The sequence below is a fragment of the Rhinatrema bivittatum genome, chromosome 13, assembly GCF_901001135.1.
Source record: "Rhinatrema bivittatum chromosome 13, aRhiBiv1.1, whole genome shotgun sequence".
Classification (NCBI taxonomy): Eukaryota; Metazoa; Chordata; class Amphibia; order Gymnophiona; family Rhinatrematidae; genus Rhinatrema; species Rhinatrema bivittatum.
This window is the reverse complement of record NC_042627.1, coordinates 27,914,372-27,939,433: the sequence shown is the minus strand read 5'-3', so window position 1 is coordinate 27,939,433 and position 25,062 is coordinate 27,914,372. Positions and strand designations below refer to the sequence as shown.

The 25,062-nt window shown below is 41.4% G+C and overlaps 1 protein-coding gene across 1 annotated transcript in view; it reads left to right on the top strand.

Annotated features, from left to right (window-relative positions):
- TLN2 (talin 2) overlaps positions 1 to 25,062 on the top strand; it is a 352,944-nt gene that overhangs the window by 295,442 nt on the left and 32,440 nt on the right. Inside the window, exons 48-50 of the mRNA XM_029574657.1 lie at positions 10,143 to 10,328; positions 14,835 to 14,942; positions 22,803 to 22,908. Of these exons, the coding sequence (XP_029430517.1) occupies positions 10,143 to 10,328; positions 14,835 to 14,942; positions 22,803 to 22,908 (400 nt within the window). The remainder of the gene's footprint in view (positions 1 to 10,142; positions 10,329 to 14,834; positions 14,943 to 22,802; positions 22,909 to 25,062) is intronic.

The window sequence follows — 25,062 nt, the reverse complement described above, 5'->3', positions numbered from 1 at the left end:
TCTTCTTTTCTTCAATAGACCTAAACATCAACCTGCATGTTTCTAACCTGATGGACCCAAAAAACACAAAGGAAGGCGATCTATAAAAGCCGTCAGGATGAACAAAAGGATAGATGCCAATAGTCTTATATAATTCCTTTATTGAAGTGGAGACACAAGGGTAGCCCGACTCTGGCCGAGTTTCGCCGTCTGAAAACGGCTGCCTCAGGGGCTTACATATATTCTCTTGAGTTCCCAATTTAAATTCAAACAAATTGTGTATGGAGGATCATATAAACCAATATATGACCAACAACAGTATTGAATCTTTTGAACGCATTCACGAAAGAATCTCCACTTGGGCGGTCAAACATGACTTCAATAAAGGAATTATATAAGACTATTGGCATCTATCCTTTTGTTCATCCTGTTTCTAACCTGATTGTCATCAATAATTTCTAATCCTTATCTGTGTGATCGTTTGGGAGATCATTTTATAATGTTGTACATAAGTTAGCCGATAAACGTGCGACTAAGCTGTACCGATTTTCAAAGCGGATTTACTCGCGCAAGTCTGCGCTGAAAATTATCCCAGCGAAACTACGCATACGCAATTACCCCTGCTGTTTGATTGGGGGGGGGGGGTTCACAAAGAAAATTGGTGCACGTACTTTTTAAAACCAAAAACTATACGCCTAAGTCCCAGCCCTGGAATGCCTCTCCCCATGCACATAAAAGTGCACATATAAGGTTCGGGTTATGTAATTTTACTCAAACATCAGCAACGCAGTTTTCTAAAGGATCATTTCTGCAGAGCAGACACTGACATTACTTCCTTGAAAAGTGAAGACCCTAAACACTGCAGAAGAAATCTTCACCCACCCCCCCCCCCCCCCCCCCCCCCCCCCCGGTCAATCCCATTTTTGTACCTAATTAGAACTGAGCTTGGGCCAAGAGGACCTGGAAGGGAGCTCAGGTCTTCTGCTTCCTGAATCAGCCAGGGCTTGGGCTTACCATGGAGACAGCATTCACAGCTCCTAGCAGACAGGGAGTCCGTCGTGCAACAGGGACACCTAGTGGCAGGACTCGGGGCCTGTGAAGAGTTCAGGAAGGAGCCCTGATGCGCGATCCCCAGCTGAGGACACTCACTCCAGTGACTGGATTGAAAGAGTAAATAAAAGAGGAAATTAAAAAAAAAAAAATCCCTGAAAAGTTTCCAATGACGGTTCATAGGTCAGCTTCTTTTATCCTGTTTCTGATTGAGCTAAAAGCCCTAAAGAACCAAGAGGAAACTTCTGGTTAAAAAAAAAAAAAACAACCCTACTGGATTGTTCTTACTCTGCAATTTGTGATATGAAATGGTTGAAAGACTAAATCAATATGCACCTCCCCTCCTCACCCTATAGATCAGAAAGGAAAGGGTGGACCATCAGTTGTCCTTCCTGCAAAATATTTGAGGAGCCGGGGTGGTTGAGAGGCCTTCAAGGCAGGACCTGCCTCTGAAATTCATTGTCATGAGGAGATACACCAAGTCCATTTCTCCTATCAGGCTCAAAATAGTTTTCCTTCTCTTGGTTTATTTTTGGTCAGTTTTGCTGTCTTAATTTAGGAAACTATTTGCAAATTCTGTGTGAGAATACCTCATTTAGCCTTAACTGCCAAGCCCAATTTTCAGACATTAGCTTTGCATTAGACCTATCTGTTATTATCCCATAGAAAAGAACTCTAGATGAGGCTGCTGAAAGGATGGCTCCTTTACTCAGAAATGGCCTTTTTTATAGGACGAGCAGGAAGGTCACCCAAAGCACTGTGAGTCAAGAGGTGTCTTGGGCACTGCCTGCATTAGCCTATTGGTTTGGTCAGCCGGTAGGCAAGGTAGCAGTTGTGATCCTAGGCGCCCAGTATAAGACAAGACTGATGTACTGGGTCTGATTCCATGCAGGGCTGGTGCTAGCTTTTTTTGCTGCCCTGTGCAAGATGAGCCCCCCCCCCTCCCCGATTCATTTAGTGTCTGTCCCGGGCCCAGCTCTGTCCTGCAATCTTTTTTTTTTTTTTTTTTCTTTTTTTTTTTTTAACTGACCCCCCAGAATCCATGGATAGGGAAAAGTATTAGGTACCCTAGGTAAACCTTATAGCCTTGCATACTCACCACCCAGACACACACACACTCTCACACCCTTTACAAATACCCACAAATTATACGTTTATAACAAATTTTACATGAAAAAGAACATTCAAGATTACAGTCTTCTGAGGCAAAAATATCATAACAATCTTATTTTATTTACATGCACACCTGTAGTGCCAACCAGAAAACTCTGCAAAAAATGCACTTGGAGCTCCTGTGGAATTAGACTTTTTGTAATGCGTATTGGGTGTGAGCTTGGCCCTCAGAAAGCCGTGAACAAACAGAATTACCATTACAATATAATAAACCTCCCATAGGAAAACAGCCCTAAAAACTTATCTATGAAAAGGCAACACTGCACATATTACACCAGGCCCTAAAACTCCAATAAAACTCTTATTAGGAAACCAGGCTGCTGTAGAGCCCTACACAGAAATTGTATGCTAGCAAAATACCTCACCTCGATCACATATGCAAAATACAGAGACCCTGACCAAATACAGAATAAAGAGATCAGAAAGTATAAACAGAAACATACTAAGAAGAACTGAACTGGAACCCACAACAAGCCAGCCTCTACATGCAGGGCAACAATGGAAAAACAGAAACATTACCATTCTTCATAAAACATTAAATAAAATCAAGAATTTTAAAACAATCATAATAGTAAAATCAGTCATAAAAATATTTCAAACCAGTTAATGAATAGAATATTGAAAATTTCCCAAACACCAAAAAATTTTTCAAAAAACTGATAATTAAAAAATCCAATTAAAAATTGTTCTAGTCCCCCTCCCCAAAAAAATTTCAAAAAGCAGAATCATTAAATTACACCCAATAATTAAAACTAATAATGATTTAAAAATCTGCTTTCTATACCTGGGATTGGATTGGGGGAGGTAGGGCCGCACAAATGTTATCTTCTCTCTCACACGCATGCACCATAACACATTCATTATCTCGCACACTCCCTCTCTCTAACATACCTCTCTGCCTCTCTCTCACCTTCAAAGATACATTGTGTGTGTGCATGCCTGTGAGAGCCTATATGTGACACACAGACTCTCACAGGCACAAAACATACATGCGTAAGTTCTCAAACACATTCACAGACACACCAGGCTCTTACACAGTCACAGACACACACACACACTCATAGGATCTCACACAGATGCACACACAAACTGGCTCTCACTCATTCACACATGCCTACAAGCTCACACACATTATGGTCTCCTGTTGTCTTCGGGCCGTGATGGGATGAGCTCCACCATGCCCCAAGGGCCTCCTGCTATCTTTGAGCTGTATGGCCCACTGATCTTGCCGCTTGGAGGGTGGGAGAGAGCAGAAGCTGTGTGCGGACGCACTGCTAGCAACAACTTTGGGTGCTTTTATTGGCGGCAGCAATGGTTATGACCCACTTATTCTCCTATTTTATGGCACAGAGTCAGAGCTGATACAAGAATTTTTTTCTTATATGTTTGTATTTTGCTGTGATCATTCTGTTTTTATCATGTTAAGGATTTTATGGTTGTAAGTGACTGAAATCCGCCCTGAACGCTATTTTGCCTGAGAAAGTGCGGAATTACATTTTTTATAAACTCAAATTCCAGAAATTGAGGCGTCAGTGCTCGGTGTGATTATGCAAAAAATAGAGACACTGTCAGTGGTGTGTATGGGGGAGGGGAGGAATTGGGAATGGGATGGAGGATGGGGTGATGGCCAATCTTCTTTCCGCCCTTCCCCTTCAGTGGTGCAGACCTGCCTCAAATCCATCCCCCCTCTTCCCAGTGATCTCTTTCCCTTCCCCACCATGCTTTTCCCCAGTCTGTCTCCCATACTGTATCCCCTTAGTCCATCCCTACCAATATCTATCTTCCCCAACATTCTCTCCGCCAAGCCTATCCTCACCAGTCTCTCTTGCTATCCCACCACTCTTCTAACAGCCCATTCCCACCAGTCTCTCTCATAACCTCCACTGATCTCTCCCCCAGCCCATCCCCACCAGTCTTTCACTCTCCCCAGCCCATCCTCACCAGTCTTTCACTCTCCCCAGCCCATCCCCACCAGTCTTTCACTCTCCCCAGCCCATCCTCACCAGTCTTTCACTCTCCCCAGCCCATCCCCACCAGTCTTTTACTCTCCCCCAGCCCATCCTCACCAGTCTTTTACTCTCCCCCAGTCCATCCCCACCAGTCTTTCACTCTCCCCAGCCCATCCCCACCAGTCTTTCACTCTCCCCAGCCCATCCTCACCAGTCTTTTACTCTCCCCCAGCCCATCCTCACCAGTCTTTTACTCTCCCCCAGTCCATCCCCACCAGTCTTTCACTCTCCCCAGCCCATCCCCACCAGTCTTTCACTCTCCCCAGCCCATCCTCACCAGTCTTTTACTCTCCCCCAGTCCATCCCCACCAGTCTTTCACTCTCCCCAGCCCATCCTCACCAGTCTTTCACTCTCCCCAGCCCATCCTCACCAGTCTTTCACTCTCCCCCAGTCCATCCCCACCAGTCTTTCACTCTCCCCAGCCCATCCCCACCAGTCTTTCACTCACCCCGCCCATCCCCACCAGTCTTTTACTCTCCCCCAGTCCATCCCTACCAGTTTTTCACTCTCACCCCAGCCCATCCTCACCAGTCTTTCACTCACCCCGCCCATCCCCACCAGTCTTTCACTCACCCCGCCCATCCCCACCAGTCTTTTACTCTCACCCCGCCCATCCCCACCAGTCTTTTACTCTCCCCCAGCCCATCCCTACCAGTCTTTTACTCTCCCCCAGCCCATCCCCACCAGTCTTTCACTCACCCCGCCCATCCCCACCAGTCTTTTACTCTCCCCCAGTCCATCCCTACCAGTTTTTCACTCTCACCCCAGCCCATCCTCACCAGTCTTTCACTCACCCCGCCCATCCCCACCAGTCTTTCACTCACCCCGCCCATCCCCACCAGTCTTTTACTCTCACCCCGCCCATCCCCACCAGTCTTTTACTCTCCCCCAGCCCATCCCTACCAGTCTTTTACTCTCCCCCAGCCCATCCCCACCAGTCTTTCACTCACCCCGCCCATCCCCACCAGTCTTTTACTCTCCCCCAGCCCATCCCTACCAGTTTTTCACTCTCACCCCAGCCCATCCTCACCAGTCTTTTACTCTCCCCAGCCCATCCCCACCAGTCTTTCACTCTCACCCCAGCCCATCCTCACCAGTCTTTTACTCTCCCCCAGTCCATCCCCACCAGTCTCTCTCATCACTTCCATTGATCTCTCTTCCAGCCCATCCCCATTTGTCTCTCTCTCTCCCACCAGGTGGTTCCCACTCTCTCCCCAGCACATCCCCTCCAGGCACTCTCTCCCCCCCCCCCCCCCCAGTTCATATCCACTACCCTCTCTCTCTCTTCCCCAGGCTCTGGCTTTGGCTCACCTTATTTCTGCTGCTTGGCCCTTCCTCACTCTTTTCCTCTTCCCGAGCCATGGTGCAGGCTTCCTTTAGGCAAAAGTGGTGGTGCAGGCCCACTCTTACTTCCCACTTGGGGGGGGGGGGAGGGGGTGGAAGCTGTCCGCCGGCAGCCTGTTGTCGCCAGCCTGCCACCTCCCCAGGTGTGCTGATCCTTGCAAATGCACGGAATGCACCTCCGGTCACCCCGGGCCTGCTTCTATGCAGGCATCTGGTAGGAGGAGCACCAGTTAATATGCCTCAGCTTCCTCTGCCATGATGAGCCAGTCTCACAGTATGCACCATGAGCTTATGAGACCCTGTGGCTCAGATCACAAGACTGGCCCTGTGCAGCGGAAGTAGCTAATGTGCTATTAAGCGCCATCCCAGCCAGCCACAAGAGGCTCAAAGAGGAGCTGAGAATGCGGGATGGGGGAATCCAAAAGTACCATGAATTGGAGGTATGGAGCAGGAGAGATAATGGGAGACTGTGCATACAGTAGTATAGGCAGGGAAAGACAAAATCCCCCATGAGAGACTTCTTAGGTAATTAGTCATGGGGTAGGGGGCAGTGTCCTATTGTCTCTTGCCACCTGGTTAAAAGATAGAAAATAGAGAGTAAGGCTAAATGGTAAATTTTCCCAATGGAGAAAGATGATCTGTACTAGGATCACTGCTTTTTAATAAAGTTATAAATGACCTGGAAATGGGATCAAATTCTCCAGTGACACAAAACTATTCAAAGTTGTTAAATCACAAGAGGATTGTAAGACATTGCAAGAGTACCTTGCAAACCTGGGAGACTGGGCATACAAATGGGAAATGAAATTTAACGTGAGCAAGTGCAAAGTGAAGCACTTAGGGAAGAGTAACCCAAATTATAGCTACAAAATGCAAGATTCCACATTAGGAGTCACCACTCAGGAAAAGGATCTAGGTGATAATTCATTGAAATCTTCTGCTCAGTCAGGCCAATACAGTAAAGTTCGTGGGAGAACGGGCGAGCGCCCGCTCTCCTGTGCGAGTGATTCACTAAAAAAAAATATTCAAATTAGGGCCCGCGGTAAAAAGAGGCACTAGGAACACTAGCGTGTCCCTAGTGCCTCTTTTTTGACAGGAGCAGCGGCTGTCAGCGAGTTTGACAGCCAACACTCAATTTTGCCGGCGTCAGTTCTCAAACCCGCTGACAGCCACGGGTTCGGAAACCGGACGCCGGCAAAATTGAGCGTCCGGGTTTCAAGCCGCGGGCTGATTTAAATTTTTTTTTTTAAATTATTTTTAACTTTTGGGACCTCCGATTTAATTTCGCCATGATATTAAGTGTGAGGGTGTACAGAAAAGCAGTTTTTACTGCTTTTCTGTGCACTTTCCCGGTGCCGGCAGAAATTAATGCCTACCTTTGGGTAGGCGCTAATTTCTGAAAATAAAATGTGCGGCTTGGCTGGTGGGGATGGGCTGGAGGAGAGATCAGAGGATGTGATGAGAAAGACTGGTGGAGATGGGTTGGGGGAGATGGAAAGACTGGTGGGGATGGGTTGGGGGAGAGGATGTGGTGAAAGCAATTAGTATAGTTGCATTTAAAAAAGATTTGGACAAGTTCCTGGAGGAAGTGTCCATAAACCATTACTTAGGTGGAGCTGCTGAAATCCACTTATCCCTGGGGATAAGTGCATGGAATCTATCCCTTGGGTTCCTGCCATGTACTTTTGACCTGGATTGGCCACTGCTGGAGGCAGGTTACTGGGATTGAAGGACCTTTGGTCTGACCCAGTATTGTAAATCTTATGTATTTAGGGAGACTGTACATGGGATAGTGAGGAACGACACGGAGAAGGAGATCTACATGGTATGATGGTGGGGAGTACAGGGAGAAGGAGACTATACATGGGGTAGGGGAGCAGGAAAGCAGTTATGATAGTAGCATGAGGTGGGTGAGAGGATCCAGAATAGAGCGATAGGTATATGGGGGAGAGAGGATTGGAAAATGGAAAGAACTGGGAATGAGGTAACAGAGGGAGAGAGGACCACATTTTGATGGAAGGAAAACTAAGTGTATACAGGGGATCAGGAGTGGGGGCAAACTAAATCTGGAAGGAAAAGAGAGAGAGGACATGAGAATTGGGATGGAGGGAGCTGGAGAGGAGATTAGGAATGGGAAGATGAAAAGAAAGGACCCACAGAGGCAGAAGAAAGGGATTGGAACAAGGAGAAAGGGTGAGTAACAGAGAAGTAACCTGAGCTAATGGAGGATGAGAGGAAGAAAAAAATAGTTGAGGGAGTGAGGAGATTAGGGAAGGAGTGTGAATGGGAAGAAGGGCTAGGAAAGGGGTGAGATTCAGAGATAGTAAGTAGGGTAGGCAAGAGAAGAAAATAGGGAGATTGAGGACTCGGAAGGGCAGTTGCATATAAATCAGTAGGATGAGGAGAAGTGAGGGAGAGTACAAAACAAAAGAGAAATGGCAAGAAGAAAAAGGTAAAGAGGTAGGTATAGGAGAGCTTGGGGATGATGGGAAATGAGAGTCAGAAAGGAGCCAGCAGTTGAGAGGATAAGGAAAAAAGATTTTTGGAAAACAGGGAAAGATGGAGGGCTGAGAGGGGAGGGCAGTGGGAGAGTTAGATGAAACGCTTGGGCAATGAGAACTGGAGGGGGAGAGGAAGGGGTGGTCTAGCTATGAGTGAAAAGAGAGGCAGAGAGATAAGATGAAAGGATAAGATCAATAACTGAGATATAGGAGAATAAGTAAAGTAAACAGGAGGTGTGAGAAGAAACAAAAAATGGAAAAGGAGAACCTGAAAAGGAAAATGGAGAAGAGAAAGGCAGTGAAAACAGGAGAAAAAGCCAAGAATCAACCTGGTTAGAAAAACTAAAATGCCCAGCCAACAAAGATAGAAAACATTTTACTTAAGGTTTTTTGGGGGGTTTTTTGCTAAATTTTCAAATATACTTCAAGCATAATATATTGAGATATAAAAACAAAGCACAAAAAATGAGAGGAAAATACAATTCAATAAAGAAAACAATTAAAAAATGCGATAGTCACCAGCCTCCAAATATAAGAAGATCCAAGTCTCAACCCAAACTATACTTTAAATGCAACAATGAAGAAGCATCCTAGGGATCTATAATTTAAATGTAACCCAGCTATTTAATAGAACTGCTTTGGGAGGCATCCTTCATGGACAGCCTTATCATTTAGAAAAAGAACTAACTGGGAAGGTTCAAAGACAACATAACTATTCCCTTGGTATTTTATGAAGCACTTATAAGTACATTTGAGGAAAGCAGAAGCACTAAGATGTACTACTTTAGACTGTAATGCTAGAAAGGACTTCCTTTTCCTCTGAGTCATTTTTGAATTATCAGGGAATATATGAATCGTCATATAACAAAAGAGCACCTCATGATGGCAAAAAATAAAAATAAATAAACCTAGCACCCGATCACGATCTGGATCCAATACAAAAGTGACTACCAAAGTAGCCAGAGTTGCCGTATTCTCTTCTGAAGACGGTAATAAGGCGGTCATTCTAGACTACCTTGAGATACTTGTATGTTCCACTAAACCCATTCAGCCTCTCCTATTCTCTTATAATGTGGCAGGTAAGCCCTAGTCAAAGGAGGGAGATACTGGGAAGGTATTTGAAGCCCCTCAGTTAAGTATCTTTTAAACATTTCAAGTGGAGATATCAAGGGTAATCGCAGAATGTTTACCAGTCTCAAATTACGCTGCCTCACCAATGTTTACTAGGTTCTCTTTTATTCCTGAGGAATATATTATTCTTGACTTTGGCGCCTTCCACCTCCTGTTGGTTCTCAACTTGATGTCCTCAGATAGTAGCAGGGGGAGTCCCATTTTGAGGGGCCATCAAAATTCAGTACCCTAGACACATGCAAATGTTGCCTGTGCCTAAATCCTGCCCTGTTGGTAGTATTAGTGCTTTGCCTCCCTAAATAAGTCCTAATGCTTTGTGGTGTGGGATAATGGATAGAAACTTTACAGGAGACAGCCTGTTTGTAGTTGTACCTTCACCTTTGTAACTATAGATGGGGAAAATAGTAATTTCCACTGCCATCACATTCACTATCCCCACCTAAAATAGAGAACCTGACATGAGTAATTTGTTCTATTTATTTAGCTCTATACAGCAGTGTTTTTAATAGAAGAGAGTGCATGGTGTATGTGGAAGGCAATCTCAAGTGCACTAGAATAGAATGAATAAGAACATGTGGCCATGTAGATAGACATTGAGATAAATTAATATAGGGAGATGATATTTATATATATACAGATAGAGAAATTAGCTATATAAATACAGATGCATAATATATCTCAGTAGTTAAATACCAATGCTGAGTCAGTTGATTCAAAGCAATGGGTTAACGTTTTAAGTATGCATCCTACTGCTTATTCTTTCGCACTCTGTGTGTAGGTGTCGAAGGCTTATTGGGAGCTAAAATGACGAGCAGGAATGATATGAGCCTGCAGAAATTATATTTCTAATTTCCTGCCTTGGAAAGGTTGCCTCTTTCAGCCCTGGAAGCCTGGGAGGAGAGCAGGGACTGGCGGAGAATAACTACTTTCTCTGCTTCCCTCTCTTTTATCCAGGTGTTCCAGTCCAAAGAGGTACCAGAAAAGACCTCGACACCTGAAGAATCAATCCGGATGACGAAAGGCATCACCATGGCAACTGCCAAAGCTGTTGCAGCTGGGAACTCATGCAGACAAGAGGATGTGATTGCTACAGCAAATCTGAGCCGCAAAGCAGTGTCTGACATGCTAACAGCTTGTAAGGTAAAGAGCCTCTTCACTCTTCCTCTTGTTTGTAAAATGTAGCCCATGTTATGCCTGATTTTCCAGAATTTAATTTTGGCTAGAAAAGAGTAATAGCTGCAAGGCTTACAAAGCAGAGCATTGATTAGTTGGCGTGAAGTCTTTTATGTATTGCCTAAAAAAAAAAAAACACACACACAGATTATAGAAATTGCTCTCACAGTGCTGTATGGTTAAGGTTTCTTTGGCTTTAAGCTTGAAATTTATTTATTGTGCCTGAGATTGAACTGCTGCAAATGAAATTTGATCCGTATTTGCTGCTGAGCCCTTGAACTTGGCAAAAAAATTCAGAGAGCATCTGAAGATGCACACATTTTACCATTCCTAGTGTTTTCAGACACCCTTGCTCACTAAACAAAAGTGGCTGCTGTAGTACTGAGTCAGTTGTTGCCTTTACAGGGTGCAGAGTACTAGTGTGTGTGTGTGTGTGTTATACCTGCAAATGCTCTGTTTGCCATGCTTCATGCCGTGAAGATGGAATAACTTTTTAAACTTGTGCGTGTTTGAAGTTTCAGGTGTTTGGGAGCTTGATCGGAGCATTAAATCTGAAAAAGTGTTTGTGTACCATGCAGCGTTGCAGGGTAGAAGCAGCGAGGCTTGAAAATACACGGAATCCGTAAGGAGACATGTGTCTTGAGGTTTTTGCGTTATTTAATGAGTTGTTTTGTTTCCTTGCTCAGCTTTCAGTACTTTGTAAAAGTTTGCTGAGTTAGGGGGCCGAGTTCTTTGTTGAGGGACTTAGAGCGGCACGGCAGCTGTAATGTGGCCGGTTTAGTTACATGCAGGAAGATGTCAATCTGCTGCAGGCCTGTTTTGGTTTGTTGTTTTTTTTTTTCTTTGTTGTTCATGGCTTTTATTAACAGTTTACTTTGTTTCCAGTTGTTCGGGATTATTTTTCTACAGATACCTTTTATGGAGCGACGTTGTACTAATTGGCATGTGGAGTGGGAAATGCTGTACAGGTCGATTAAATCATCGATTTAAGGTTTCCACAAGCAGTAGATTCAAATTTACATCAGATTAAAAAAAAAAAAAAGTGATTTACACTTAGTTCTGACAACCTTGCCAGATGGGTGCATGCCAGAGATTGGGCTAACTTCAGCATTGAAACTAATGGTCCCAGTGGCTTCCAGCGTGCCTAGATTCAGTGATCCAAGCAATCTGTTAGTAAGGTCACAGTGGACTCCTCTAAATCGATTGCTTGGATCACTGAATTTAGGCACGCAGGAAGTCACTGGGATCATTAGTTTGAATCCTGAAGTTAGCCCAGGACATCCGATCTCTGGCATTACCCATCTGGCAAGGCTGTCAGAACTGTAAATCACCTTTTTTTTTTTAAATCTGATGTAAATTTGAATCTACTGCATGTAGAAACCTTAAATCTATAAAGCATTGCATAATGAAACATTGGTGCTACTGAACTACACAGCAAAAAATGTAGGTCTTGATGCGTTTCCAATTGAATTATCACAAATGGTATTTTAATTGTGTTCAACATGTTTATTAATTAAATCGTGCTCACATGAAAGCTAATCCAGTAGGTAATGCTATTGGTTACCAAGTGGCAACTGAATTTCACTCCCACTCATTCCTGCTTGTTAAGCCAATTGGTTTGAGAGTGCTGAGACCACTGCTTATGGCCCCTTAGTAGGAGAGAGGGAATAAATTCTATTCTTACGTGGACACCTGCTGGCCAACCTTTGTATGACATTGGAAGATGCTTGCTTGATGATACACTTACTATTACGGGGTTGGGGGGAGGCGGGCATGAAGGATTTATAAGGTTACCCATTTGCAGTTTTGAGCACTGCTTAATCTGTTCTTACCCAACTCCTCTACACTTCAAGTTCTACCATACCTAGGTTGGCTACAATCCTGATCCACACTGCATCCAGAACAAGCTAAACAGTTAATTATGTGTCTGTAAAGCACGTTGGATCAACACCCTACAGTAGTAATAGCTGTAGGAATATGAGCAAGGCTGGAAACTTCCCAGGCACCAGCACACCTAGAATAGGAGTCCTGCTGCCTCAAGGTGTCTATTGTAAGGCTAACAGTAGCTGCTGCTAAGAGTCTGGCTAGGGCCGAGATGCCTGCTATTGCCCCTGTGTGGCTATGCTGAGACACTGCCATTCCTGCCACCACCAGGCCGGACTGAGAACACCACTTCAGATTCCCCAGATTTGGGAAAAGAGTTGGGGAGGGGAGAGAGAGGAAAGGGAGGAACCGGGGAATAGAGAAAGTGAGGGGTGGAGAGAGGGAGATAAATAGTTAAAAATAAAAAGAGCAAAATAAGAAATATAGAAATTAAAATGAACAAATAAGCTAAGCAAAAGAGTAAAAGCAAAATAAAGTTATGGGGGGGGGGGGGGGGGGCGGGGACACTTTATCCTGGCTCCCAAAAATGTTTTGGCTAGCACCCATGTTGTACTAATTTCTGTTTTAGTATTGACTTGGGTTTTGTCCTAGACTAAACGTTTTAGAGTCAGAATAAAATAAAATATGAGTAATGAGACAGGTATGGATGTGAGGGTCTAGTGATAACTAAATCTCATAGGAAAAGAGTCCCACTCTCCAGGTGTCCTATTATTACTGCATTAATAGACGGTCTCTCGTAAGGCCCAACCTACACCTTGAGTTTCAGTCTTGAGGTCCTTTTAGCTTGAATGTGGGAAGTCATTGCCACAAACAGTAGTAGGTATAAACATGCCAAGGAGAAGAATGTTTAATGTGGACACTTCCTCCAATATCACATCTCCAGTATTTTGTTTTTCATCAAAATTTAAAATTGTTCAACTCCATTTCTGTATATCCAGCAGATGGCTCTATCTAAGTCCTAATTGGCAGGCAGAAGATATGGTTCATGTAAGGTCTTTGGAATAATCTTTTAATGTTTTAATGTATATTAATATGTAGAAAGCATTATTGCTACTATAAATCTCTGTCAGTCAGGTCTCAATCAAACAGGCATCTGGAAAGCTAAGCAGCTGCAGATGTACTTTTGTTGCATCCTGTCAGTCCCTTATCTGATTGATCACTGCACGCAATATGGGGCATTATTAATAATTAAAGCAGCAGTGCTTGGAAATGTTTTTTGGATAACATAGTTAACAGTGAAACTAAACAAAATCATTTTTTCATTTCATTCCTGAAGTGCTATTGTTACATTTTGGGATGCTTCTCTTAGTCACAACTACCTTTAAGCTACTAATTACATTTGGCAGCTGATAGGCTGATCTTTATCAGAGCTCATGCCAGCGCACATTGATACATGTCCAGCACAAATACAGACTGTGTTTAGAAAAGGAGAATTTAAAAAAAAATAAGGGCCTGGGGGGGAAGGGGTCTATTCCATAATAAATGATGCATGCTGCTGTTGTCCTAAAAATAGGAGCATATAGGAGGAGAAATATGTTAAAACAAAACAGAAAGAAGGCCCAGCAGCGAATCCAGAATAGGGAGCAAAAAGCTAAGAGAAAAGGCATGAGGGTGTTTCTCAAGATTCAGCCTAGCACTGCAATACTATGATTTTAGCATTTGATAAAGCACAAGAAACCAGGGTGCTTTACAACTATTACATGCAGGTAGCGTGAGTCCTTACTGCCTTCATAAGTAATACAGACTTGTTAGGCGAGCAAAATCTAATTGGCAGTTACAGGGAGGAGCGCAGGAGGAGAAAGCGGAGTTTGTTTTGTGGAAGACAGGAGAATCGGATTAATAGCAAAATCCCAATAGGTTACCTGAGTATGCAAGAATAAGTGTGAGCATCCCCACGCAGAAAGAGATCGGTTTTCAAGTTTTGGGCTTCTTTACAGCTTGGGTTGGCTTTTTACAGCACCTACAATAAAAAAAAAAAATATCCAAAATATTTTACTGGCACGTTCAAGACTAGGTGGGTCCCTTCTTGTGCTGTGTGCCCCATCTGAATGAGTGACCTCTGAAGAAGGGCGATCTCAAACTCGCGTCCAGCATCTTCCTTTTTGGATGGTTCTGGTCTTGGTCCAATAAATGCTGCCACATAACAGCAAAGAATCCTGTTTTTATTCAGGCCCAGTATGGCTCCTTGAACTCTTCCTTAGATTCGGTCATCATTCTTTCTATTCAGCTTGCCAGTGACTTGGCAGTTCTTTCTCTGCCTGATTGACAGTGTAGGGACTGGATGTGCAAGATTCACAGTGCTGGACCAAAGCTGTGCTTTATCACAGCTAATCGTATGCACGCAGCTGGGGTTAGCAGTAGATTCTGTTATTAAATGGAGTCTAATTGGTGAAAATAAAAATATTCATTGAAATTAAAGCTGATTCCTCCCTTGCTTTCTTCAGATTTCTAGGTGCAGAGGCATCTAAGCAATAAGAGATTTTCTGAACAATGACATCTTTTTTTTTACCTTTTTATTGTATGTCTCTAAATCTCTAAGCCCCATTTATGCTGTGTGTGTATAGGATAATAATGTTTTCTTTATTGTAGCAAGCTGTTTATCACCCAGACGTGAATGAGGATATCAGGACGAGAGCACTGAGATATGGAACAGAGTGTACCCTGGGATATTTGGAGCTGTTAGAACATGTCCTAATGGTAAATATTTTTCCTTCCCCCAACTTTGCTGCTCATAGAGAAGCTTTGTGTGCGATATAATGAGTCTCTCTGAAGCATTTTCCGTTTAATAATCATAGACTACCTTAACTGTTATTAGACTGCAGCTGCTCTAAAAATGGTTATTAGTGTTCAAGTCTTGATGGAAGCAGACAAGACAATAATTCAGTATCATGAAAAAAAGAAAAGTGGGATGCACTAAAATTAACCAACTTGATTTGGGGGTGCTGCTTTAAAGATTATTTTATCAGTAGTAAATGCTTGCGGTCCTCTCTGTTACAGCGTTGCACTGCTTCCATTAATCAGTGAGTCATACTGTAAAATGGTTTATTTTTTTGATGCTCCAGGGCCAGCCCACAGTGATTTATGGAAGCACTTACGTTCCTAGTAATAGCTGATTGAGATGACGTGATGCACCGCTCTGGTGCACAAACACTGGACAGTGTCTGCCTCTTCATGGCTGTTTGAAAAGATGACGGGTATATCACGTTACTCTAGATCTCGATCAACAGAGATGTATGCACATAAGTGCGATTAATCCGAAAGAGGGAAAACGAGATTCAGATGGGAGTTCCCTGGCAAATGTTTTCATTGTTTGTTTTTTTATTTGAATTTTTTTTTTTAGATTTTGCTAAATGAAAAATAGAAGCAAAGTTGTAATTAATTAAGCTTGTTACTAGCAAAACTAATGGTTCCAAAATAAGTAGTATTGACAAAAAAAAAAAAAGACAATTTAGTGAGTACTAAATGAAAAGCACTCTGCCTAAGAACCTGCTTTGTATCTTAAGTTTCAGTTAACCATCAGCCTGTGAACCTGAAAAAAAAATCACATTTGTACCTAAGTGCAATTATGAGGGAGAAAGGAAAAAACGAAGGAAATTGTAAAAAATGCCAAAAGAGCAAAAGCCGTGTTCAAAGTGCGACTTAGTCATCTCCCCAAAAAACACCCACAAACCACCATGACCCACTAGGGCTTCGACTGCCTTCACAACTTTGTTTTCACTGAGTTAGATATGAAATGATCTCGGTAAGCTTTAGAAGTATTATATCTGACTCTTTATAATTCAGAAAGATTCATTTCAGTCTCCAAAAGCCTACTTGCTAGCCTTCTTTGAGCTTTAAATGCTCCCAGACTGCCTTATTTCATTTGTTCTGAAAACTGATGTATTGCTGGGTGAGAAAGCCCCACAATGACTGAAATATGACAAGGTTTTGATTACCTTAAGTAAAATCCAACCAGGGGCCCACAGAGCAAGCCACTCGATTTTCACATTTGGCCCTCTTGGGCTATGTTTGTGACAATAACTCAGTCCTTATTGTGCCTTTGATGTACTACAAATGGTACCTGTGTCTCTTATCATGTAAGTAAGCTGAGCTGTACTGCACTTGTTTCTGTTGGAACCGACTGCAGGACACCCAGAATTAACACATCTCTGTTCTTGTTAAGATCTTTTAACAAATACAAAAGCAAACTTTAATGTCTAGTGCTTTGCTTCTAAAGGTTCGATTTTATCTTCTCTTAACAATGTATCTCCCGCAAAGCAGGGGGAAAAATGGAACAGGAACAATTCAGAGTTCATACGCTTAGGCTGTACCTACTAATTTAATTGCCATTCCGCTGACATTCCGGGGGCACCAGTGATGACAGAAGCTGTTTCTGCCACAGAACGTGGTGCTCTTCTATTGTCTTGATCACAGTGCTACTTATTTTTGGCTGTTTCTGCTGTGTGAGGGTTGGTTCTATTAATCCCAAAAAGCAGACTGCCATTCTCTGCGGAAGCAGCTTAAAAAGCGGAAAGTGCTGTTTATCATCATCTGAATATACCACAGGTAATCCTTTTGTTTTTATTAGCCTTGCAATATTTTTGTTGTCAGGTTTGCAGGACATTTGTTGGTCTGTATTAGGCTGTGATAATGGGCTTCCTCAAACTTGAATTCCAAGGTCCGGACACTTGATGTCTGCTTCAGACCAAGAGTGCCGCCTTTATCAGATGCATTGACTCTGTGAGCTGCAGTTATTGGTAATGCATGTCCATTCCGTGCATTTTTAGGGCACAAAGAAGTGTGAAATAGTTTTAATGGTGCTACTTCCAAATTATTTTGGCACAAGCTTCCCAGGTCTTCAAAACATATTTTAACATTTTTATATGCTAGTACAGATCAGTAATGTTAACAAACTTTTTACTATAGGCAGAGTAATGCATTTGTTATGTATAAAAAAAAATGCCTGCTTTCTTTACTTGGGAAGAACCCAAGCTTAGCAAACTCCACAAGTGAGGCAGAGTTTGCAGAATTATTTAAACAAACCAGTTGGCATGTGAAATTTAATTAACATCTTTACATGATGATACACTTCGATAAAGTAAGCAAGTAATTTGTGTTGTAACAGAAAATACTGAAAAGGGATTTATACAAACATCAGCAAATGCTTTGCAGGTAACTTGTATTGACCTAACATAAATATTTACAAGATTTTGAGTTACATTCTTTGTCAGGTCTGAGAAGAGTGAGCAGTACAAGAGAAAAGGACTAAATTATAAGATAGCAGATCATTGTCAAGCTGACATGGAGATAATTTTCCCACTGTACAAAGCATTGACTAGACCCCATTTTAGCATAGTATGCTGTCTTTTGTTGTTGTACTTCAAAGAGGAGATTGAGCAGTGTGGAGGGAGAGAAGATGTATAGAGGTGAAGAACTTATGAAAAAAAAAAGTTAGCAAGAGACCTATGCAGTTGGTACTGTAGAGTTTAAAGAGAAACACAACATGGTTTGCCTTGTACAAATGTAGGAGGATGTATTTGTATTTTTATTGGGTGTTTAAACTATGAAAATAAGAGAGATACTAGTGCTTAAACACAACAGAATAAAATTCTCTTAGTTGAAGAAATGGTTTCTTTTTTATAAGGACTATTAGTCTGGAGCATGCTGTTCTAGAAGATATTTTAAGAGAAATTCAGAAAACATCTTGAATATCAAAAGGTATGAATGGGTATGTGGTTTACATTCATGAGCCTTTTGTTGCAGTATTAGTTTACCTGTCAGGGAACTTGAAGAAAACTGATGTTAATGGCTTCATTTTCTAGTCTAAAATGTAGAAATGTAACCATTGTGCATATTATTTCCCATAGTATATAAATAATTATCTGCATGGCAAGGTAGATTAAGTAATGAAATCCTGTTTGGGTAACATGAAGATCAGTGTCCTCTACAGCTATCAGCATACTCACTCTCAGTATTGCAGATTTAGATTAGCCATTTATTTGACAAGAAATTCTTTGGTCTTATGTTGAAATAAATTGTTGCTGGGAATTCTAAAAATATTTTAATAGGTAGCCCAACAGGTTTTAGAAACATTCAGTGGCCTAAACAGAAGAATTGTAAGTGCCCAGTGTTGAAAAAAGCATTCCTTCTGGTAGAAAATCTATGTTTGATTCTTTGTTAAGTTATAACTGTGAATGTCACATTGTAAACCGTTGTGATCATTACTTGGAACAATGGTATATAAAATGTCTAAATAAATAAAGACACAAGGTGATTCTTATGTAATCTTACGTAATTTTATTATGTGTTTTCTTGTACCCTGCTCTGAATGTAGGAAGGGCAGGTAATAAATATTTTAAAATAATTAACACCCTTTCCCTTCCAATGCATTACTTTCATCATTTGAATCCTTATGCAAGTGCTATCTTGTACCTTGTCAGTAGCAGCTCTTTTGCTGGGCATGATATGGGCATCTAAACTTCTCAGGTTTTACTACTGTTGTGATTTTTCTTGCTACAGATTATTGAGCTTCATGAATGCCAGAAATCTGACTGCATTCTATTAATCTGACACTTAATTGATTAATAGATGATTTGGAAGCAAAAGCAAACAAGGTTTTTAATGTAAAAACGTGAAGAAAGCAATAATTGCAGCCCTCGCTCTGTCAGATGAAACTTCTTTTCGACCCTGGAGGCTCCCTGGGCTCTTGGGAGACAATAAAGGATTTCACTCTTTTTTAGTGGGTAAATGGGATGATTTTGAAAAACATAATTTGCAGCATAAAGATAACCCTCCCCTAGTTTGGGAAACCTGTAAAGTTGTTTTAAGGAGGGGGGAGATCATGGCATATTGTATTAGTAAGAATAAACAACTAAATAAGTTCTTTCTGTACTTGTGGAAGGTCAGTTGCAAGAGGCGAAGCAGGCACTAGCACATTGCCCTACTTCATCTAATAAAGAGTGCTACTGTGCTACCCTTAACAATCAGAATTCCTATTTACATCTGAGAGAGCCCAGAGATCCTTACACTTCTCGGAGCATGTTTTTTCTGATTTGGGAATAAATCAGACACACTGTTAGCAATCTTGTTAAATTTTGGAAAGGGAAAACTTTCATAGAAAGTATAAAGACGGATAGTGGGCAGCGGAAGACTAAAAGCAAAGGAAATAGGAGGAATATTGAGGACATTCTATGAAAAATTATATACAGATCATAGGTTAGGAAGACAAAAGGAGGAAGATGCCTTCTTTAAAGATATTACTTTGCCTCAGTTGTCTGAGCAATTGGAGTATCTAAACTGCCCGATCAGTAGCTTTGGAGTTTTGAAGGTGATCAAGTCTAGTAAATATCATAAGACTCCTGGCCCTGATGGCTATACAGCAGATTTCTACAAACTGCTATGTCCTGCGTTGGCGAGTCCTTTAAGTGAATTCTTTATGGATGCTTTTCAGAAGCAAGCCTTCCCATCAAGTTGTAATAAGGCTTTTATTTCTTTTCTCCCCAAACCCGGTAAAGATCCTGAGGTGGCGTCTTCATATAGGCCAATCTCATTACTAAACAACGACCTGAAAATTTATGCTCACATTATTGTTGCATTATTTCATCACATCAAGTGGGGTTTGTTAAAAATAGGGCAGCAAGTTCTCATATAATTAAACTACTTACTGCTATGGAAGCGTGCAGTCTCTCTCGTACCTGGGCCTTGGCTATAGGCTTTGATTCAGAAAAAGCCTTTGAAAAGGTTTCTTGAGCCTACATGTTTTAGGTTTTGAGGAGATTTGGTATTCAGGATCCCATGTTGATGTACATTTCCCTACTGTACAAGAACCCTGTCTCAAACATTTTGGTAAATAATACGATTTCCGATGATATACACATTTGGAGTGGGTTTACCAGGGTTGCCCGCTATCTCTGATTTTGTAGATTCTGTCAGTAGATCCACTCCTAAGGAAAATTGCTTGCAACTCGACTATTCAAGGATTTGTAATAAATAATCAGGAATTTAAACCAGCAGCTTTCGCTGATGATGTTTTACAAACTCAACAAGAGTTTGGCATATTTGCTGGATTAAAATTAATCGTGACAAATCTGAGGCTTTGGATGTGACTGGCAAACTGCTAATTTGGATGTGACTGGCAAACAGGCTAATTGGGAGGGGAATTTTCCCTTGAAATGGGTGGCTGGGGAGATGAAATATTTAGGAATCAATATCCCTGTACATATAGGAAAATTATATGATTCCAATGTGGGACCCTTTAAAACGAAAACTTGTTTCAGCTCTTCACTCCTGGCATGGCATACCACTATCATTAATGGGGAGAATTTATCTTCTGAAAATGATGGAGATCTCTAAATGGCTTTACTTTTTGCAAATGTTACCCAAATGGCTGAGTAAACAGGATTTGTTAGAAATTAATAAGAGTGTAGGTTCTTTTTTATGGGTGGGGGGGGGGGGGGGGAGAGCGTCCTAGGATTCACTTGAAAACTCTGATAAACTTCCAAAGTCAGGGAGGTTGAATTGCCCTAATTTACATCAATACAACATAGCTTGTTTATAACGGCATTTGAGGGATTGGATTTTTGAAACCTCTTATAGTACACTCGTATATTTACAAACTTGGGTCTGTTCCCCTTTCTTTGGGGGTCCTTTTGCAGATGTCACATAAAATCCTGCCAGAAGTATTAAAATGTAATTTTATGATACTTTCCTGTAGGGCTGCTTGGCGCTGTATTTGTCTGTCTTTACAATTAGGAGAAATAAAACAGCACTAATGCCAATCCAGGAGAACCGTGAGTTTCCTCCAGGGATCTTTAATACTATATTTGCTCACTGGAAGGAGCGAGGCCTTAGACACTTTTCTCAGCTGTTTTCACTTCAGTTCTAGTGATCTGTAGCTTCCAAGATTTGCAAACAATGTTTGGCCTCCCCTCTAAAGATTTTTACGGATACTTACAAGTCTGGCATTACCTACAAAGCTTACCACAAGAAAATGTTCAGTATAGTACAGTATCGACCCGCTTGAGTGCTTACCATGGTGCAGATAACTCTAAATGCTAAGCTCAGGATGCAGGTCTATTCTTAGTTGGACACGAAACTCTTCAGGGATGCATGCACCAGGAGCATGTGTAAGGTCAAAAGCAAAGTTATTTCTTTGTTGTAAGAGAAATTGGGATGAGTTTTCTGGACCTATTTCACTTAAAAGCAAGCTTCTGTACTAATCTGGGACTAGTCAGGTTATCAAAGGACCATCTCTTCTAGTCTCTTGCAAATGCAGAAACTCATACAGGCTAATATTCAGCAACATACTTTTCACAGATTAAAATATTTTAATATAATTTTATTTGTATACAAAATGTTCTAAACAATATATTGCAGTTGGATTGCCGATGATTAGAGCTAAGATTAAGGAGAGAGAAAGCACCTCTTCTTTTAACCCCCACTTCCAAGTTTGAGTCAGAGGTGCAACTTCATCTATATGGTTTACTTTTTATGAAGCCTTTACTATGTTAGGTGAAGGTTGTTATCAGGAGTGATACATAATATTTACCAAAACTAATTTTTCTTTATAAAAACCAGCAATACAAACTCCATGATTGGTTATTTTAATACTGCTAGCCATGGAAAGTGTTTCTTATAAGAAGAAGGATCAAACGGGTCTCTCAGGAAATGTGGCCTCCGTTCATACAGATAATATAAATTGTAGCTGCCTATGACTGGAACTTGACTTTGTTTATTCCTTTAACAACTTCTGTCTCCTATTCTTTTCATATTCATATGTTTAATTTGCATTTACCATAGTTATTATTACTAAATAAAAAGAACCCAACGAGTGAAAAAAATCACAAGCAAATACAAAATAATTTCACTGACTACTCAGTAATGATGATCAAATATAATTCTTAAAAAAAATGCATAAATATGTACTAAATAGCCATCATGTTCTGAATTCTTAACGACCATCATGAACCAGTGAAAGGACTGCATTTGGAAATCCACATCATAACCTATGGATGTGTTTTAGGATTTATCATCCTTGGTCATGGGGGTCGTGCATATTTATGCATGGTTTTTATAATTATGATTACAGCATTTAATTAATATGTTGATACACTGACAGTGTATTGTAGTTCAGTGGTCAGCACAGAGCATTAAGTCTGAATACCCTAGTCACTTATGCAAATCTCCTGACCTTCCTATGCCCAGAATTAGACTCTAAGCTCTCTGAGGTTAGAGATATTGTAAACATGTAAATTATCTACAGTGCTGTTTACACTAATGGTGTAGAACAAATAAGTGTATTAATAGTCTTAGAAAAGATTTATATACTGTCTATAAATGATTTGTACATTTCAAAATCTGAAAATCATGACACTTTATAACAGTGACCATTTTTTGACCTGTATTTGAGAAATTGCTTGATAAATAAGAACATAAGAACATGCCATACTGGGTCAGACCAAGGATCCATCAAGCCCAGCATCCTGTTTCCAACAATGTTCTGTTTTAATTATAATAAAATGCACACACTGTCTTTCTCCTCCCCTATAGCTACCACTTAGTTTTACGTTTCATTTTCAGATTCTACAGAAACCATCTCCAGAACTTAAACATCATTTGGCTGGATTCTCTAAGCGAGTAGCTGCAGCTGTCACAGAGCTCATCCAGACAGCAGAGAGCATCAAAGGTGGGTTTACATTTAGAGAAGGTCTTTTTTTTTTTTTTCTTTACGTGTTTGTGAATTTGAGCTTTTCCTGCTGACTTAAAATATACCTGGGTCCCAAGAATTTGCATTGCCATATAATGATGTGACTGATCATTCTCCCATTGACTAGTTTGGAAAGAAATGACTATTGCCATCCATCCATTTGGCACTTTCCTGACCATTAGATCTAATCAGATGAAAGGCAGCTGGCTGTGGTTTTTCAAATCGATAATCAAAGTTTAATAGCCTAGAATTATGTCCTGTGCAACACCATCTCTGTTACTAGTCCCTAATAATCCTAAATCATTTTCTTTTATTGTATTGTGTTTTCCTTATATGCCTCCACCACTCCTTACGCTTTTTGGCCCTAAATAAGAGCTGCCCCAGGTCTTCTATGCAGTCCAGATTGCTCCTTCACGTCCTTTGGTGCTTAGCTTGGTTCATCTTCCTCCTCACAAAACCTCCCAATCCCGCTGACGGCCATGTTATGGCAAGAGGTCCAAGGCTGTGAGGCTTCATTCACTGCTGCCATGGGATATGACCTATGCATCACTCCCAGCTCCTGTCAGACTGATCCATAGGAGCTGGGGCCAAGACTCAAACCTCCATCTGTGCGATGTTGCCGGCCACGGACCTGTAGGGCCAGACCGCCCCTGCACCTAGCCTGTTTGTTTGTTTACTTGATCATAAAGCTACAGCATAAAGCTTTCCTCTCTTTATTTTCTGTTGTTAAAGCCTTTTTTCTCTCTCTGCTGTAAACCAGATATCACAGTGAATGCCTTGGACCTGAATGTAGGATGTGACCAAATCAGTGATTCATTTATCGCTTCATTTATGCCGGCCAGCAGATGTTGCTTTTTTTTTTTTAGTGGTTCTTCATGTTTCTTCCAGTGAAAGCTATGAGCATTGCTTCCATAAGTGTTCCTAGACCCACCCCTAACAAACCAAATAGCAGAAATCCAATATTGTCTTCGTTCTGTGTAGCCTAATGCAGTGGTTCTCAACCTTTTTTTGGCCGGGACACACCTGACAAATGGTTCTCATATGCGTGACACACTGAACATGTGACCATCACGGGGCTAAGTGTAAACATGCACTCTGCATCCACAGGAATCCCCTCAACCCTCAGCAATGAGTGCAAAGCAGATCTAGGGTATAACCCGTACAACTCACCATACAAAAAAAAGATATTCTGGTTCTGATGACATCTCAGTAAAAGCAAAACAAACTCCCTTTACTACCAGGCACAATAGCCTTCCTTATGAAAAGACAGTAATTTACCACTAATGCATATCGTATCGAGAAAACACATCAAATAAGATTGATACAAATGCCTACATGCTAGTAAAATACCTCACTTTGGTCACACACCCAGAACTGACCTTCACCAAGTACAGAAAAAACACAAATTATAAATATGGAGACAGAAACTGGAACGGAAAACCAAAAAAGCCACTCTGCATACAGTGTGAACCTGGAGAAATGGAAAGAGAAATATAGCACCTAACAGACTCAGGATTTGCAATAAAGCACACAAACTAACCTGCACAAAGTTACACATGTATTACGGAACACACGCAAACAGTAACAACCCTATCTAAGAAATACAACTATTAAACCAGGCCCTAAACACTAAAACATTTCCTATTGGGAAAACAGAATAAGCCAAGCTGCTACAGAGCCCCACACAGAAATCATTGTAAAGTTATACCAAAAATGTTACAAAGCAGCTGCTGAACAGAATAATATTCAATTAAATACTCATAAAAATTATTAAAACATGTCCAAATATCAATAAAATATTTCAAAACAGCAGACATCGCATAATACCCAATAATTAAAATGGCAGTCAATCAAGAAAAATAAATGTAAAAAGCCACCTTTACTTACCTTCTCCAGCAACTCTCCTACTCCTTTCCCTTCCAGGCCAATAGCACTAACCAGAAGCAGCAAGGGCTGCTGAAGCTCTGTCCTCAATCTTCTTCCTTAGCACCCACAACCAGTCACTCACAACACACACACACCCCCAAATAGACCTCACGACCAGTCTCGGTCTCTTTCACACCAGTCATCTTCCTGACCAGTTTCTCTCTCTCACACAGAAACACATCACCTCCCTGACCAGTCTCGCTCTCT